The sequence below is a fragment of the Dermacentor albipictus genome, chromosome 7 (assembly GCF_038994185.2).
Source record: "Dermacentor albipictus isolate Rhodes 1998 colony chromosome 7, USDA_Dalb.pri_finalv2, whole genome shotgun sequence".
Taxonomy (NCBI): domain Eukaryota; kingdom Metazoa; phylum Arthropoda; class Arachnida; order Ixodida; family Ixodidae; genus Dermacentor; species Dermacentor albipictus.
The window spans coordinates 24,396,796-24,411,436 of record NC_091827.1 but is presented as its reverse complement, the minus strand read 5'-3'; the positions used below and the strand labels follow the sequence as shown (position 1 = coordinate 24,411,436).

The 14,641-nt window shown below is 45.4% G+C and overlaps 1 protein-coding gene across 1 annotated transcript in view; it reads right to left on the bottom strand.

Annotated features, from left to right (window-relative positions):
- LOC135915672 (nuclear RNA export factor 1-like) overlaps positions 1–10,436 on the bottom strand; it is a 45,255-nt gene extending 34,819 nt beyond the window's left edge. Inside the window, exons 1-8 of the mRNA XM_065448809.1 lie at positions 10,242–10,436; positions 9,516–9,674; positions 7,093–7,186; positions 6,634–6,695; positions 5,444–5,517; positions 2,799–2,882; positions 2,570–2,674; positions 194–265 (exon numbers count right to left, since the gene is read on the bottom strand). Of these exons, the coding sequence (XP_065304881.1) occupies positions 194–265; positions 2,570–2,674; positions 2,799–2,882; positions 5,444–5,517; positions 6,634–6,695; positions 7,093–7,186; positions 9,516–9,674; positions 10,242–10,278 (687 nt within the window). The 5' untranslated portion in view covers positions 10,279–10,436. The remainder of the gene's footprint in view (positions 1–193; positions 266–2,569; positions 2,675–2,798; positions 2,883–5,443; positions 5,518–6,633; positions 6,696–7,092; positions 7,187–9,515; positions 9,675–10,241) is intronic.
- Positions 10,437–14,641: the final 4,205 nt, after the last annotated feature.

Genomic DNA, 14,641 nt, shown 5'->3' with positions numbered 1-14,641 from the left:
AGACTAAAATTCGGAGGCATGATACCTTGCTTTCGCGTCATAAGCTGGAGCGCATGTCAGACTTGGGTAGACATTGCTGTCTTACGCAGAAGCCATAAATAAGCCGAGCACAGGTTAAAATCTGGTAAATACAATACTTGTACTGTCTGCAAAAGAAATTCAGACACCTTAAACGCACCCAAACAAGCCTTACCTTGAGACTGGTCATTATGTCATCATCGACAGCCACGATCGGCACATCGGAGCCCTTGGTTATGATGGCCATCTGCAGACAATGTGTGGACGCAGGAGAAAAGTGTCAGTGACAGACACAACACACGACTACGAAAATTGCAAGTCATTCAATATAAACATTGGGACATCGTGGAAATTTGAGCTGCAATTTCTTCACTATTCCTATTTACACTTCCTCAGTGGTCAGATTGACACTGCGCCTGCATTTCAACGGGATCATCAGGCAAAGAACAATGATCATAGAAGTGTGGATAATTAAGTGGAAGGCATCACTATGAAATTGCGGTCCAGATGGTGTGATGCAGTTATGTTAAGAAAAAAAAATATTTTTACAATGTTTTTGAGTTGTACTAAAAACTGGTAAACATAATCATATTGACTTATCTTGAATATAAATTCTTTGACTTGTACAGTCGAACCCACTTATAATGATACAGGTTTTAACAATATACAAGCTGTAACAATGAGTTTCTGCACCATGAACTTCTCTATGTCTTCCATGGTGAAATAACCCGCTTACTACAACGCCCTGGTGCTGCATTATCCGTTATAACGACGAAGTCTGGCTGCTGCTTGTATGAGCCGAAAGGTAGTGAGATGGGAAATCCTTGAAAAGAAAAAAAACTAGAAATTCGAGCCGCCGCACGATGGGCCACCATTTCAACAGCCACCGTGCGTTCATTTTCCAGCCGCCTCCGCGCGCCTCTCTCCCGTTGCTCTTCCACCTCTCCGAACATGGACTGCACCCATAGCTCTAAGGCGCCTCACCCTCCGAAACACAAATGGACCGTGCCAACTACACTGCTCAGAGATTGCTCGCATCTTGCTCGCTGGCTTCTCATTCAGTGCAGCTCTGCGAACAGCTTGTTGGTTGTGTCGAAATCGTGCCTAGCCACGCGGTTCCTCAGCCTTGTTTGACCAACAGCTCGTTTGACTCGTCGCCGAAAAGGAAGATGGCTGATGTGCCCGCTGATCATCAGCAATGCACGATGTTGCCGGTGAAAAGAAATCCTAAGTGCTTCTAACCGATGAGGCGATCGTAGCGAACACGCTTGCATCTGATAGCGACGGCGACAGCGATGACGCGGTAGGGCAGGCAGCCTCAACATTGTCTTTACAGGTGGCCGGGCAGATGATTCAGTCCCTCCGGGGCTTCGTTTTCGCGAGGAACCTTCTGCTGCACTACGTGGAGCACCTAGATGCCTTGGAGAAGGATATCAGCAAGCTTCGCGCAAAGCATGCAAGGCTGACCGACATAGGGTTTTCTAGTGCAAGCCAGTGAGAAGTACATGGCGAGATGCTTGTGGCAATCTCGCCTCAGCATTTCTTGTGGATTTCTCAAGCTGACAGGCTGCCACGGCAGCGTTCTTGCAATTTCTAAAAGGCCGCTTTTGGGGCTACCAAAGTAGTGCCTCGAAGTGCTCGCATATTGCTTGCCACTCGTGACCCTTTCTTTGCAGTTGTTATAGCAGTGCCAGTGTTTAACGCCGACAGCTGTGGCTTGCTACAAGCGATCGCAGCACCCAGAAAGCAGTTAAACGAGTGAACACAATCAGCAGCCGGATAGAAAAAGGTGATGGGGCACTGGCCTCCACACCATTATAGTTTTCTCGCATCAGCTCTGCCATCCCCCTATTTTGATTTTGTCATGCAGCCTGGTTATAACATCTATCAGTTATAACAATGGAATTTTCGTGGCACTTGAATATTGGAATAACTGGGTTCGACTGTATTTGAAATCGGGACTAGGAACCGATCCCTGGCTCAATCAGATAAAGTCAACGACAGATTTTTCTAACATGCCTGAAAATTAGGACACCTTCGCAGTACCGCTAAAAACCCCGTAGAGACAATGTATAAGGAGGCCTGAAATTTCGAACGTTGAAACCCTTTGCCGTCCAATTTTCCTTGCTTATTGCCATGACCTCAGGTTCAAAACAGCATTAATCAAAGCCATCTTTTTGATTATCTAGCACAACAATACACTGGCAGTCGTAGCCACCGTGGCAACGCTAGGCCCAGCTATTTTGTCGGACGTGCCTGTGGGAATTTGTGCCTCAGGGGGCACCAAAGGGCATGCATTCATTTTTTTCGGACCCTGACTAAATTCGAAAGGAGTGAATACAAGATTCTTAAACAAAATTTACAGCAACAGCTATTTGTTGCTTGTTTGCATGCCCCTACTCACAAGCGATCAATAAACATTACAGCAACAATTGAACAGCAACAACAAGGCACCTTATTTGCGCATTCCCGCGCGTAGAGTGATGGACAAGCAATGCGGCCTCCCAAACAATAAAAAAAAGATTGTTGCCAATAAAACACAGAAGCTAACCTTGAAACCAGAAGACGTGTCAATGACTTTGTTCAGGTTGCGCACCGCTGCAGCAGTTGCGACATCGTTGAGATAGAAAACAGCATTGTGGCCGTCAAACTGGAACTGGAAGGACAAAGGAAAAAATTGATACAGAAGGTGAAAAATATGCACAGTCAGCAAGTGAGGTGTGAACAGCAGAGCAAGGGTTGGCCACAACGAGCAATTAAGACGGCAAACAATGACTCACATTGTACGGAATGAGTGGAATGCTCATCCTCGCCTTAATTTCTCTGAGGATGAAGTCCTTCCCATGCTTCTTGCCATGAGGAATCTGAAAAACAAAAATGAAACAAAACCAAAGCGACTTGTGATGTGCTTTTCTGTCAGGTGCTCCAACATTTACCGTATTTACTCGCATAATGATCGCACTTTTTTTGGCAGAAAAATTGACGCAAATTCAGGGGTGTGATCATTACGCGGGTTAAATTTCCCGGGAAAAAATTTTTTTTTTTTTTCGCCCCGCGTTTGCTGCGGGATGCGAGATTGCGGGTGCGGGACACCAAAACAAAAATGGCGGCCGGCAGAGCAAGCCGAGCGCACCGAACGCGATTTTTTCTTCTTCTCGTGAGTACATTACGTGTATTGAAACAGTTTCTTCCGTATCAGTGATCAATAATATCGTTAATATCGGCAAGTTTGCGGTAGTAACGTAGCCATGTCCATTTTGAGGGGACAGAAACAGGTGGGCGCGCTTAGCTGCCAGTGACATAGAAATGCATGGGCGACATGCTGCGGAAACTGCGACATCTGTCTTCACTACTATCCTAATACGGCACGTTTCCGCTAAGGGTGGGCGAATATCTTAGCTGTGTTACAAGCGTCGGTGTATGAATAGGGTACACTTTTATATCAGAGTAAACGTGGCTACTATCATTGCCGTGCGCGATTTGTTGCGTGCTCACGAGTGCAAAAGCAGATGAAAAGAATCGAAATGCGCCTTTATTGTTTTTGTTGACATCAACCATTATAAAGCCAACCCATAATAAAGGCAAGTTTGGTTGTACCTCATTTTGTCATAGATGTGCGGAAAGTGATGAAAGTAATGAAATGAGGCATCTACTTAAGAATGTTTGGTGCGTGCAGGCCGCTTGGCTTGTCTTGAAGAGTCGTTCGCGTAGCATTCGACAGATGGTAAGCGCGATAATTATTAGCTAGACTTAGCACACGGCATATCGCTGCGGCAAGTTCGGGGTGCGATCATTACGCGGGAAATAAAAAAAAATCGAATTTTGACGACAAAATTTAGGGGTGCGATCATTACGCGAGTGCGATCATTATGCGAGTACATACGGTATACACACTTGCGGTGTGTCCCAGCGCCAACAGTTTTCATGCAACGAGTGCAACAGCTGAACCTTGACATAACGCACACAAGTGCAACAAAGCAAACCTAAAATTTTATTGCTGTTAATCAGCATGTTATGAACACAGTTGAACTTCAATGAAAGAGGCTACATCAAACATGAATATACCATCGTTATATATTATAAAGATATTCGTTACATGCCGACATTAGTGCAACACGCATCAGATTGTGTTGTATTCAATACTTTGTTATATCCACGCTCACTATGTCGAGGTTCGACTGTGTATTCTGATAACATGTATTGGATGTAAGAAATGTTTTTTGTGCTGCATGCAACTTTGTTATTGCAGGGTTCGACAGTACTAACCATCCCCAGTCAACCAAGCTTTTCCATACTTCTCACTAAACACCAGAGCTTGAGTGACAGACAGGTGACATATAAAGACAAAGAAAGCACTCACATTTTCCCGTCAAGTTTTAGGACTTTCGCGTGCTACTATCTGGCGCCACGGCTGCGCGTTTTCAGACCTGTGCTATTAGCTATTACCCAGGCAGTGCTATTAGCTATTATCCAAAGTAGGTCGGCACCGTCAGTGGACAGGGCAGAAATGGGATTACGACAGGATTTAAAGAGCATTAAGGAATAGAGCCCAGCCTATACCATTTCAGGATGGCCGAAATGCCAACTCATTAACAAAACCGCGGTGTAGTTAAGGGCAGCACACTTGGACAACACAGATGCACAAAACGAAGACACACTATGGCTGTGATTTCCAAGTGCACCGCTTTTAATTATGTCATGAATAGCCAAGCTATCTTCAGTACCTGATAATAAAAAAGAAACCACCACCATACACTGCTTTCTCTTTGAACCTGTAGGCTTGCTGGCAAGCCTCACCTGACACACAAAGCTATTCCTAGGAGTCGGGTGTCAGAAAGTGCCAGACATGCATCCATGCTTCCTTGTGCGATTTTTTCTGGTGTTTCTTGCAGCAATTTTTGGTAACATTTTGAACTATTGATAATTGCACTTTGCAGCACTTTCTGTGAAAAGGCAGCACATTTCTGACCGCAGACCATAAGGAATTCGGCGTGCTTGTCATGTTGCTAGGCACTGAAATAATGGTACCGTTTTCTCAGCGCGCATTTTATGGAAAAGAAGGCGTGCTTTATGTATATGAATATACTCTTTAATATTAAGAAAAAATATATTCTGCTCCAGGCTACCAGCCAACATCCTCAAATGAGAGGACCGAAAAAGAAAGTGACAATGAAGAGCCCAGAGAAAACGGTTGCCATGGCGATTGCCCAAAGTACGATGCTGGGTGGAGACCGCAGGCAATACAAGAGCTTCAGGAATAAGGAGCACTTCCTGAAACAAATTACTATGCGTTCACACGAGTGGCCTTTTCTGCATGGCATCCAAAACACTCAGAACAGTTCCTGACCACAACAACGCGGAGTAAAAGCTCGTGTCTGCAAAAGGTCCTATTTCTGGACTGTGCAATATAGCTCATGGTACTCACCACAACTCTGTACCATGTGCCTTCACTGCTCTTGTTCTGTAGGTGTGGCGGAACGTATACAGCCCTGTCCCTGCCTACAAAGAAACAAAACACCAGCAAGATGCGTCTTTGTCATTCTCATACACTATATTTTCCTAGCGAAGATCACAGACAGAACACAGCACAGAAAGTGGTGATAACATTAAAGACAAGGGACACGAACAAATTTTCGAACACGCTCAATCAACCATTCACCTTTCCTTGATACTGCCACACTGACCTGAGAAACCAGCATACCACATTCTCACATTATTGCGAAACGTAGGCTTTTTGCGGCGATGCTGAAGAGAACCAGCGATTATGTTACGAATATAAGACCCTCACGAGCCCCAAATAAATGTAGCCCTGCGCTCGGCTAACATTTACTAGCTTGGCAGATCTGACCCAGTGTGTGCGGTTTCCAGTATGTTTTAACCAATGCACATTTTTTTGGGTGCTTCGCTAACTGCTCTGTGCACATTTTTTCCTGATAAGCTTGTGCAGCGACTGGCTTGTGCAACTTTATTCATTTATTAGAAGCTTTGGTTGCTTGTTGCAATGTAGTAGCTGGATGCAACGTCACATTTACAGTACTGCCACGGTCAAACACAACATAGATGCGGGAACATTACAGAATGGCGATGTATCAAAAGGGAACATAATATATACATGGGAGACAATGGGATTTGGGTCAGGACCATGAAAATGCGACAGAGCAGCCAGACAGAGCAGCCAGGAGAATGCAATAGTGAATAACGTATCGATGGGGTTCTACTGCATGTGAATTAAATCTTAATGTTTATTACGAGACAAGCGTGCAATGAAGATGTGCCACTAACAAACATCGGATATAAGAATGTATTTTCATTTCGGATATGAATTAGTTATTGTATTTACTAAATTCTAACATGCACCAAGTTTTTGTGGTTTCAAAATGTTCTTATTTGAAGCCACGCAAACTGGGTGCACGTCAGAATATAGCAAGTATGGTACAGCAAACCATATTTAACAGATGTGCACAGAAATTAAGCACACACTTGATGTTACAAAAAAAAAAGAAAGAGAGAGAGAGAGAGAGAGGTGCATGTTAGGATTGAGTAGATATGGCAATTTAAGACTTCACTATGTGCTGTACAAAAAAGAAAAAAAGAAAAAGAAAGCCATGCTCTCACCTCCTCTCCTGTCAGGCATGCCCCTCCTTTTCCTGTTGCGGTTGTACGAGTTGTACGGCTTGCTGGAAGTCAGAAAATGAAAATTACTGCCACAGTTTCATGCACGATATTACACAAGGTCAGAAACACACAACTCGTTTGCTAAGAGTGAAAGCTCCTCTCTTGCATTTCGATGATGACAAGCATGTCATAGATGCCATACATGTCATGCCATGAGATGCATGGCATTCATGTCACACCATGGCATGCATAACCGGATTTATATCGAGCTAAAGAAACAACCACGATGGCATAAGAGGCAAGACAGATAGATATACCACCCAAAGTGCCCTAAGCAGGCAAAGAATGCTGAACACAAAAAAACATTAAAAAAAAATCAGAAAATGCCACATCGGAAATCCTTTATAGCCGAGCAACAGAGGGCCAGTGATAGAAACAATGCCTGGCCAATCTACTCACAAACGGTTGCGCATGTGGTCGGGTAGGTTGCCCCCCTGCATCTCGATGTCCCCATCTTCATCTGCAAACCTGGCCCTGTTTCCATCTCGCCGACCTGAAAAAGGACAAAAGAAGCAATTAGTTGGCCACGCAATCCCCAGACACGAACGCCTCCAAGTGTGAGCTAAGTGAATAATGGACACAGATGTCCAATGCCACTGCCACAGGTGCACTTTCAGTCGCAATAGTACCCGACCGGGATCAAATTTCTCTATTGTGATTGGGTCCATTGTACAAGCTGTGGAAAGTAGCAAATTGTGATCAAGGAATTCAAATCCGCTTGGGCATGATTGTTATCGGAAGTGCTTGGCGTGACAGGAGTTCAATCTTCACATTCCTGAAGCGAATCAATGACCTCACAAACTGTGGCAACAACTTAGCGAGACTTATAGAATGAATCGTTATTGCAAAACGTGCCTCCCATTCAATTTAAGAAGGAGCAAAAGCTTGCAAACGTTGCAAGGTATTACTCTAAAAGACCTAAGTAACAAGAAGACAGCAAAAGTTGGGGTTGCAAGAGAAATTCTGGAAAAAAAAACATTTTATAGCAGCTGCTTGTGTGTCTCAAATCTGTGAAAGGGGCACCACAGAAGAGCACTCCAGACAATTTTTTTGCCCCCTCGAGCTCATGTTAACAGGCACCTAAATATATTGGTACAGTCCACAATTTCCTTTTTTTTTTGTATTTTACCCGTCACAATGCAAGTCACTGCAGCTGGAATTCAATCCTGCAAGCTCGCATTTAGCAGTGTAATGCTACAAGCAATACGCCTGGTAACACAAAAATTCTCCTTTTACTTTATTTCCTTCGAGACCCCCTTTGGGGTATTACGTATTACATAAGCTCACACTCGGACTGAAAGCATCTAGAACTATACTCTGCTTGATACATCAGGTGCAACGCTGCAGAAGCTACACAAGTAGTCCACCCTCCACATTTTATCACTCCGCGCGTTCCGTCTATGTTTCGCAGCGCGCCAGTGGCGTTTGCTCACGTGAGCATGCACGCGAGGCTGCAAATAAAAAACAGAAAATCAAATTGATATGAAGAACGTGCTAGCAGCAAAATGAGCACATGGTTTGTTTGTTTCGAAGGGTAAATTCTTTCTTTCATTCAGAACTGACCTTATATGAAGAACGTTTTCACAAAAATCGGTCAAGACAGAACTGTTTCTAAGTGCAAATGCAGTCACTGCAAAAAGTATCTTCAGCCTCCACAGCGTTACATCTGATGGAGTACAATGTCATGCCTTCCCTACTAAGCAAACACTGAGGGCGCTCAAAAAGTTCCTCACCACCGGTTCTGGTTAATTACTGTGTTGCAGACACTAAGTGTACTCTTTACAGCTTTCCTTCCCACAGCTTTGCAAAGGTTCAATAGAACAGCAAATGCGAAAACGAAGGCCTAAATGCCAATCAAACAAGTCAGGAGCAGCTGTAAGATGATCCAATCATAAAAATGAGAATCGCTGCAAGCAGTTTCACTGAGAGGTGCACCTGTGTCAGAGCAACTTGTGCCAGTATGTGACGCCACAGATCAGAAAAAGAACATCATTGATTGACATGTGTGTTCTTTTTCTTCTATGCTTGCAAAGCTGTCACATTTGGGAGAATGATTCTGACATCTTGGTGAGGGCTAGCTGGCTCATCTTCAGAACTATACTCAAAGAAAATTTGTGTTTCTGTGTGTCCTTGTATCAGTCCTGCTGTTTGAGTATAGTTCTGGTGCTAACACAGACACCACAGCCAGAGAAAAATTTTAACAGTTAACACTCCCAACCAATTTCATTCACAGACATACCCAGTATGTCAGTGAAGCTGGTCAACCAGTCTTGCTCAGAAACAGAACAAAACTGACTGACATTCATTCTTTTTTCTTTTCTTTTTGCTACTCAACCTGCATTCGCAAAGCCATCCAACATCAGGACAGTGATACCCATACATGAACAACCAAAAGAAAAGTCTAACAGCTGCTCCCTCAACCAGCTTCACTCACCGTACTTGTTTATGAGAAAGTTGTCAATCGATGATGTGAAAGCTCAGAAACAAAAATGGACCGACTTGTGGTTATCTCCTTCCTCAACTTACACTCACAAAGTTGTCTTACTGTCAGGACAGCATTACTGACACAGATGATACGACCGAAGAAAAAGGTTTAGGCAGCAACTCACTCAACAAAACAATATAGCTGTGTTCAGAATAAATTGGCTGTTGCTCCTCCTTCCAGCGGTCGACCGTGCCTGGCACGGACGGAGTTTCACGCGACGTGCCAGTCGCCATGGTAACATTTCAGGCGGAGTCCAAAGAGCATCGGCATGTCGATATCAACGTGAGGGTGTGAAAAATACGTGGGAGTAAAAAAAAAATCGCGGTTGAACGCTTACCGTAGCCAGGTTGTCCACCTGATGCGCCACCGAACTTTGGGCGGTTGTAACGCTTGAGGATAGGAGCACCAAATCCGCCTCTGTTGCCCATCCTGCCTCCGCCACGCTGACCACCACGTCCGCGGTTGCCTCCGCGGTCTCCAACACGGTCGTCATGTCCTGGGAAAGACGGCCGTTCGCTCAATGTGGTCAAGGCCAAACAAAAACTCAGTCGAAAAATCCAGCCAGCAAACGGCCAGATATGCCTTGGTCTACAAAACAAACGTTGTTTCAGTACACGCTGATTTGGAGTTCGATGCGGTCAGACTATCCAGTCTCACTAAACGACAACGCCGTTTCTTGTTAACTGCTAACTTTGAGGTAATCGTAGACAGATCTATGATTTATTCACTAAGTAGTGCATCGCCGATGGCAAGATTACCGCTACACTATGCCAATTTAAGGCAACTTGAGGGCCACCAGCAACGTTTCCTTCGACCTCATCCACACCTTGCGCAATGCGATAACGTGGTTGCATGCATGCACGATTTCCTCGTACACGCAGCAACAGACACCTTCCACAACCACTCGAAATCACGGTAACAGCATTCAGGCTAATCATGCTGCCTGATTTCCGCCACGAGCATCAGAAATCTAAAAGCTAGTGCTGTGCAAATAGTGAATGCAGCGCGCGAAGGAAAACAGCGGATAGCAGCTCCGTGCGAAGTCTAAGCCTAATTATCTTACCGTAAAAACCTTGGTTGCGGGGTCCTCTCGACGACATAGCAGAGCACGGATGTCCACAATATCAATCTGGGATTCAATATGAAGTTTTGCACTGACTGAAGAAATAAATAAAAAGAAAATGCACAAAGTTTTCACGGACTCTCTACTCGCGTGACTAACACACCGTCGGCAAGAGTCAGCAGTGGTGCGCAGGCGCAGTGGGGGGAGAAGGAGGAAACGAGAAACGACTTGTGAGTTGTCTTTCAAATTGACTTCTGGCTTGCTGTGAAAGCGAAACCGAAACAGGTGATGTCTAAAAGGGGGCGATCAACAGAGATATGTATATTTCGCTTATAATCTTAGGGGAAAAAAGAGTTGCGCTTACAACTGTTCTCTTTTTGCTCGGATTTCGCATCACAAGTGCATTTTATGGTCCAGATCGTTCACTGAAGACTTGAAACAGTTTCTTGCCTTTCTCTCAAGGGGTGCCTGAAACGGTTCGGACAAATTTTCTAGACGCGTAGGCTACAGCTACAGTAAATCATTCGCACCAAAATTTGTGCGCAGCGTGTCGTATTAGGGAAAACAATGCAAGGTGTGCTTCCCTCGGATTCATCAAAATTAATCACGAAGACCATCTGTATTGTTGACAATATGTGGAAGACAACAAAACTGAGGAAAGGACCTAGCTTAGCCTTACCCAGCCCATCTGAGGAACCTTCAAACAAACATTGTAACTGCGACAGATGCTTCACAATGTGAAGAAAAGTCAGGTGTAGGAGTATTTTCCCCGATTCTCGATTGGACATTTTCTCTTCGGCTGCCAGATTTCATACCACTCTTTCTAGCTGAATTCATGGCCGTGGTACAGCATTACGCAAATTAGGACCATCAATTACGTCAACCGTGATAGTCACTGATTCGTTATCGTTGTGCTCATCACTTACTGCTTCTCGTGATTCTCGCGTGATGAGGACATTTCAATCATTGGTACCTGGGTACTTGAGAAGCGTGCGTTTGATTTAGGTGCCTGGCCATAAAGGACTAATTATAAATGAAATTGCACACTCTCTAGCCAAGGCATCGATAAGTGGCCCGATTCTCCCTTACTGCCCTTTGACTGCTCATTTTACAGCTGCTAGATTTCGTAGGAATGTCTTATGCAGGCAGTATTAGGCTCCGCAATTACTAACTTTGTGGGTTACCGACATGTCTTATACTCTTGGCACAAACATTTTTGCCGAACACGGAAAACTGAAGTGTCCATCATGAGGCTGCGCTGCCGTATACCTGTGTTGAACTTCCATCTCCACAGGTCCGGTCTGGTTCCCTCACCATTATGCTCATTCTCTGGCGAAGCGGAGACAAACGACCGTTTCTTGTTGCCTTGCAGGCGTTTTTCTATTATAAGCAAACGACTACTCGAGATCCCGCTTCGCACAATTAATCTAAATTTATCAGCGCCTGTGATCCTATCTTTTGGAGCCTCCATTATTGTGTTGGGACACAGAAATGTTTGCCTGGCAATCCAAAATTACCCAATGGAAACCAATCGATTTCCATGTTAGACTGATCGATCTCCCTCCCCACCATAGCTTTCTTTTATTTCTTATAAATTATTATTTTTTTCTTTGTACCCGGTTTTCTTCCGATTATTTCTTTTTTCTCCAAACACAAAACGTTTACTTTTAAACTCCAACGCTCAAATTGTCAACTCCCTTGTTATTATTATTATTTTGATGCACCTAATTGAACCATCCGATTCATGGCCAATCCCCCACTGTGGGCATGTGCCACGGCCACTCAGGACAACAACAGCAACAACAACAACAACAACAACAACCCAGTCCGCCCGCCAGAATAAAAGTGTGGAGGAAGTCCCGTGGTATTTGTTTGCTTTATATCAGCAAGATTCTTTAATGGACGGTAGCACCCTAGGCGCTTTTGTTAAGGTCACGATGTTATGGCGGTGGTAGCTCTTGCGTGTGCTGCTCCGTAAGTCTGGTACCGTGGCCAAAGGTTTACCGTTAAGTCACGCGATACTGCAACGGTGATGGCTAGCCAAAAGCGTCTCAATTCCTTAAAGTTTCTCGAGCGCATCCCTCAATGCGTTAGTGCCGTAGAGCTAACGAAAGTTTTCGCTGAAAAGTTCTCGTGGAATGAGCTAGGTGAAGTGCAAGTCTTTACTGGCGGGAAGGAAGACATCTTCCTGAAAACGCACGCGGTGGCTGAACGGTTCCTATCCGATCCTGTCGCCGGTCGTGATTCGGAAAACGGCACTTCAATTTGAGTATCGAGGGACCCGATCAAACGTCGTCCAAGTGTTTGGGTGCTCCGCCTACTACCAAGACGTTAAACTATCGAAAGCGCTAGGCAAGTATGGCAATATCCTGAGTGTGACACGCGACAGTGTTCCAAGGTTTCCTTTCGTGACCAATGACCACCTACATCCTCCGCGTGAAAATTGAAATGAAATCCGCGGTTCCAAACTTTCTGTTGATGATAGACACCACAGTACAGCGTGAATTTGAAGGTGCTGTGTGAGGGTGCCGGCACTGCGGCTACGAAGGCCGTGCGGTCAGTAAGTGCCAGAAAGGCACGTTGGCTGCTGTGGAGGCGCGGGAGCTTGGCGGAGACAAAGAAAGCTCTGGCCTGGCCTGATTATTGGGAGTCATTACGCACCGTGTTTCCCACCGCTTTCGGCAGCACAGGCAGAGGACAAAAGCACTCAAGAAAAAGGAAGCTAGAGGAAAGTTTGGGCAGTCAACAGAGCCACCTTCTAACAGTGATCAGCAGGCAACAAAAGAAGGTGCTCAAGAACAGAGAAAAGTTGCCACCCCAAGGGTGAGCTCATCAGCACAAAAACACTGGATCCATACAGCCCAAAGGGTGCGGCCAAGAGAAAAACGCAGGTCGAAAAAGAAAAACCCTACTGCCGTCCCCAATAAGGAAGGAATACGGGGTTATTCAGACGATGAAATCCCCAGCTGCAATTTTCGAGTGGTAAGCCACAACCTAAGCGGCAAGTACTTGCAAGTACATCTGACGAATGTATATAGTATACAGAAGGCGAGCCATAGGGCTTCAAATCAATCTGCGTGTACACTGACCTCTGCGAGTCTTACCACCCGAGAAAATGTGATTGTTCCGGACGACCCCTACTCGACATCATCTAGCGATGCTATGCCCTCTGTTGTTGCGTCTTCACAATAGGAAGGCTGCGTTTAACTTTTTCTCTTTAGGCGCGCCTACATCACCCCCCCCCCCCCCCGTCGTTCCAAGATCGCTATTAGCTTCTCTCAATTAAATTGAAGTAAATTAAAGTCTAGGGTTGTACGTGCCGAAACCACGACCTGGTTATGAAGCATGCCGTAGTGGGGATTCCGGGTTAATTTTGACCACCTAGTGCACAGTACACGGGCGATGTTTCCTTTCTCCTCCATCGAAATGCGGCCGCAGCGCGCCAAGGATTTGACCCCGCGACCTCGTGCTTAGCAGCGCAAAACCATGGCCGCCAAGCCACCACGGTGGGTCTTCTCTCAGCGGAACGAAAATAATTGACACGCCAGAAGAGAAATGACATCCCGGCGCTTTAAGAAACTTACTTTCACCACATCCATCAGATGAAGTTATCCGATTTAACTTTTGGCACTAAATGTTACTCCAATTTTGGTATGAATGGTTCAGCTGGCGCGACAATTGTTTTTCTTTCTTCGCGATTTGAACCTTAGAGTACTTCGCTATGGAGGGGACAATGCAGGTCGCATTTTAAGCTCTAATTTAGATAATTGTATAAGAATAATTAAAGTTTCCTGTAAACGCGGTCAAAGAGAACATATTCAGTCATTGAAACCCTACCTCGTAGGACCAGCTAAGGTCATTGCACTCTCTTAGGTGATTAGCTCGAGCGCTAATCATCCGAGTGGGGCAAAACCAATCGTCTCATCAATCCCCACCCTTTACCTTCGTGCCCCTGCCATCCAATTACTGCGACCGACTCGAGATCCAGCGACTCAACCGCAGGATTTATCCTCCCCCTCACCGAAAGCTCAGCACTGAAGAGGCAATAGAGAGAGAGAGAGAAACAACTTTATTGAGCCGAGCTCGACATCTTCTTAGACGCCGTCGATGGAAGTGGTTCCCTCTTCACGGGACCCATATGCTTCCCTAGCCGCCTGGCCCCTGGAGATCAGGACGAGCTGGTCTTCCAGGGCGGTGCTGGTTAGCAAGGTCTCCCATCGCTCGGTAAGGGTGGATGAGGCATGGGGTAGGGTAGTGGGGCAGTTAAGAGGTGGGGGGATCGCCTTGATGAAATTGCATACTCCAATGACGTGTTGGAGCGTGCCTAAATGAGTTTTGCAGAAGGTACAATCCTTCTCGTACCTTTCCGGGTACATCTTGTTTTGAAGGTAAGGGTGCGG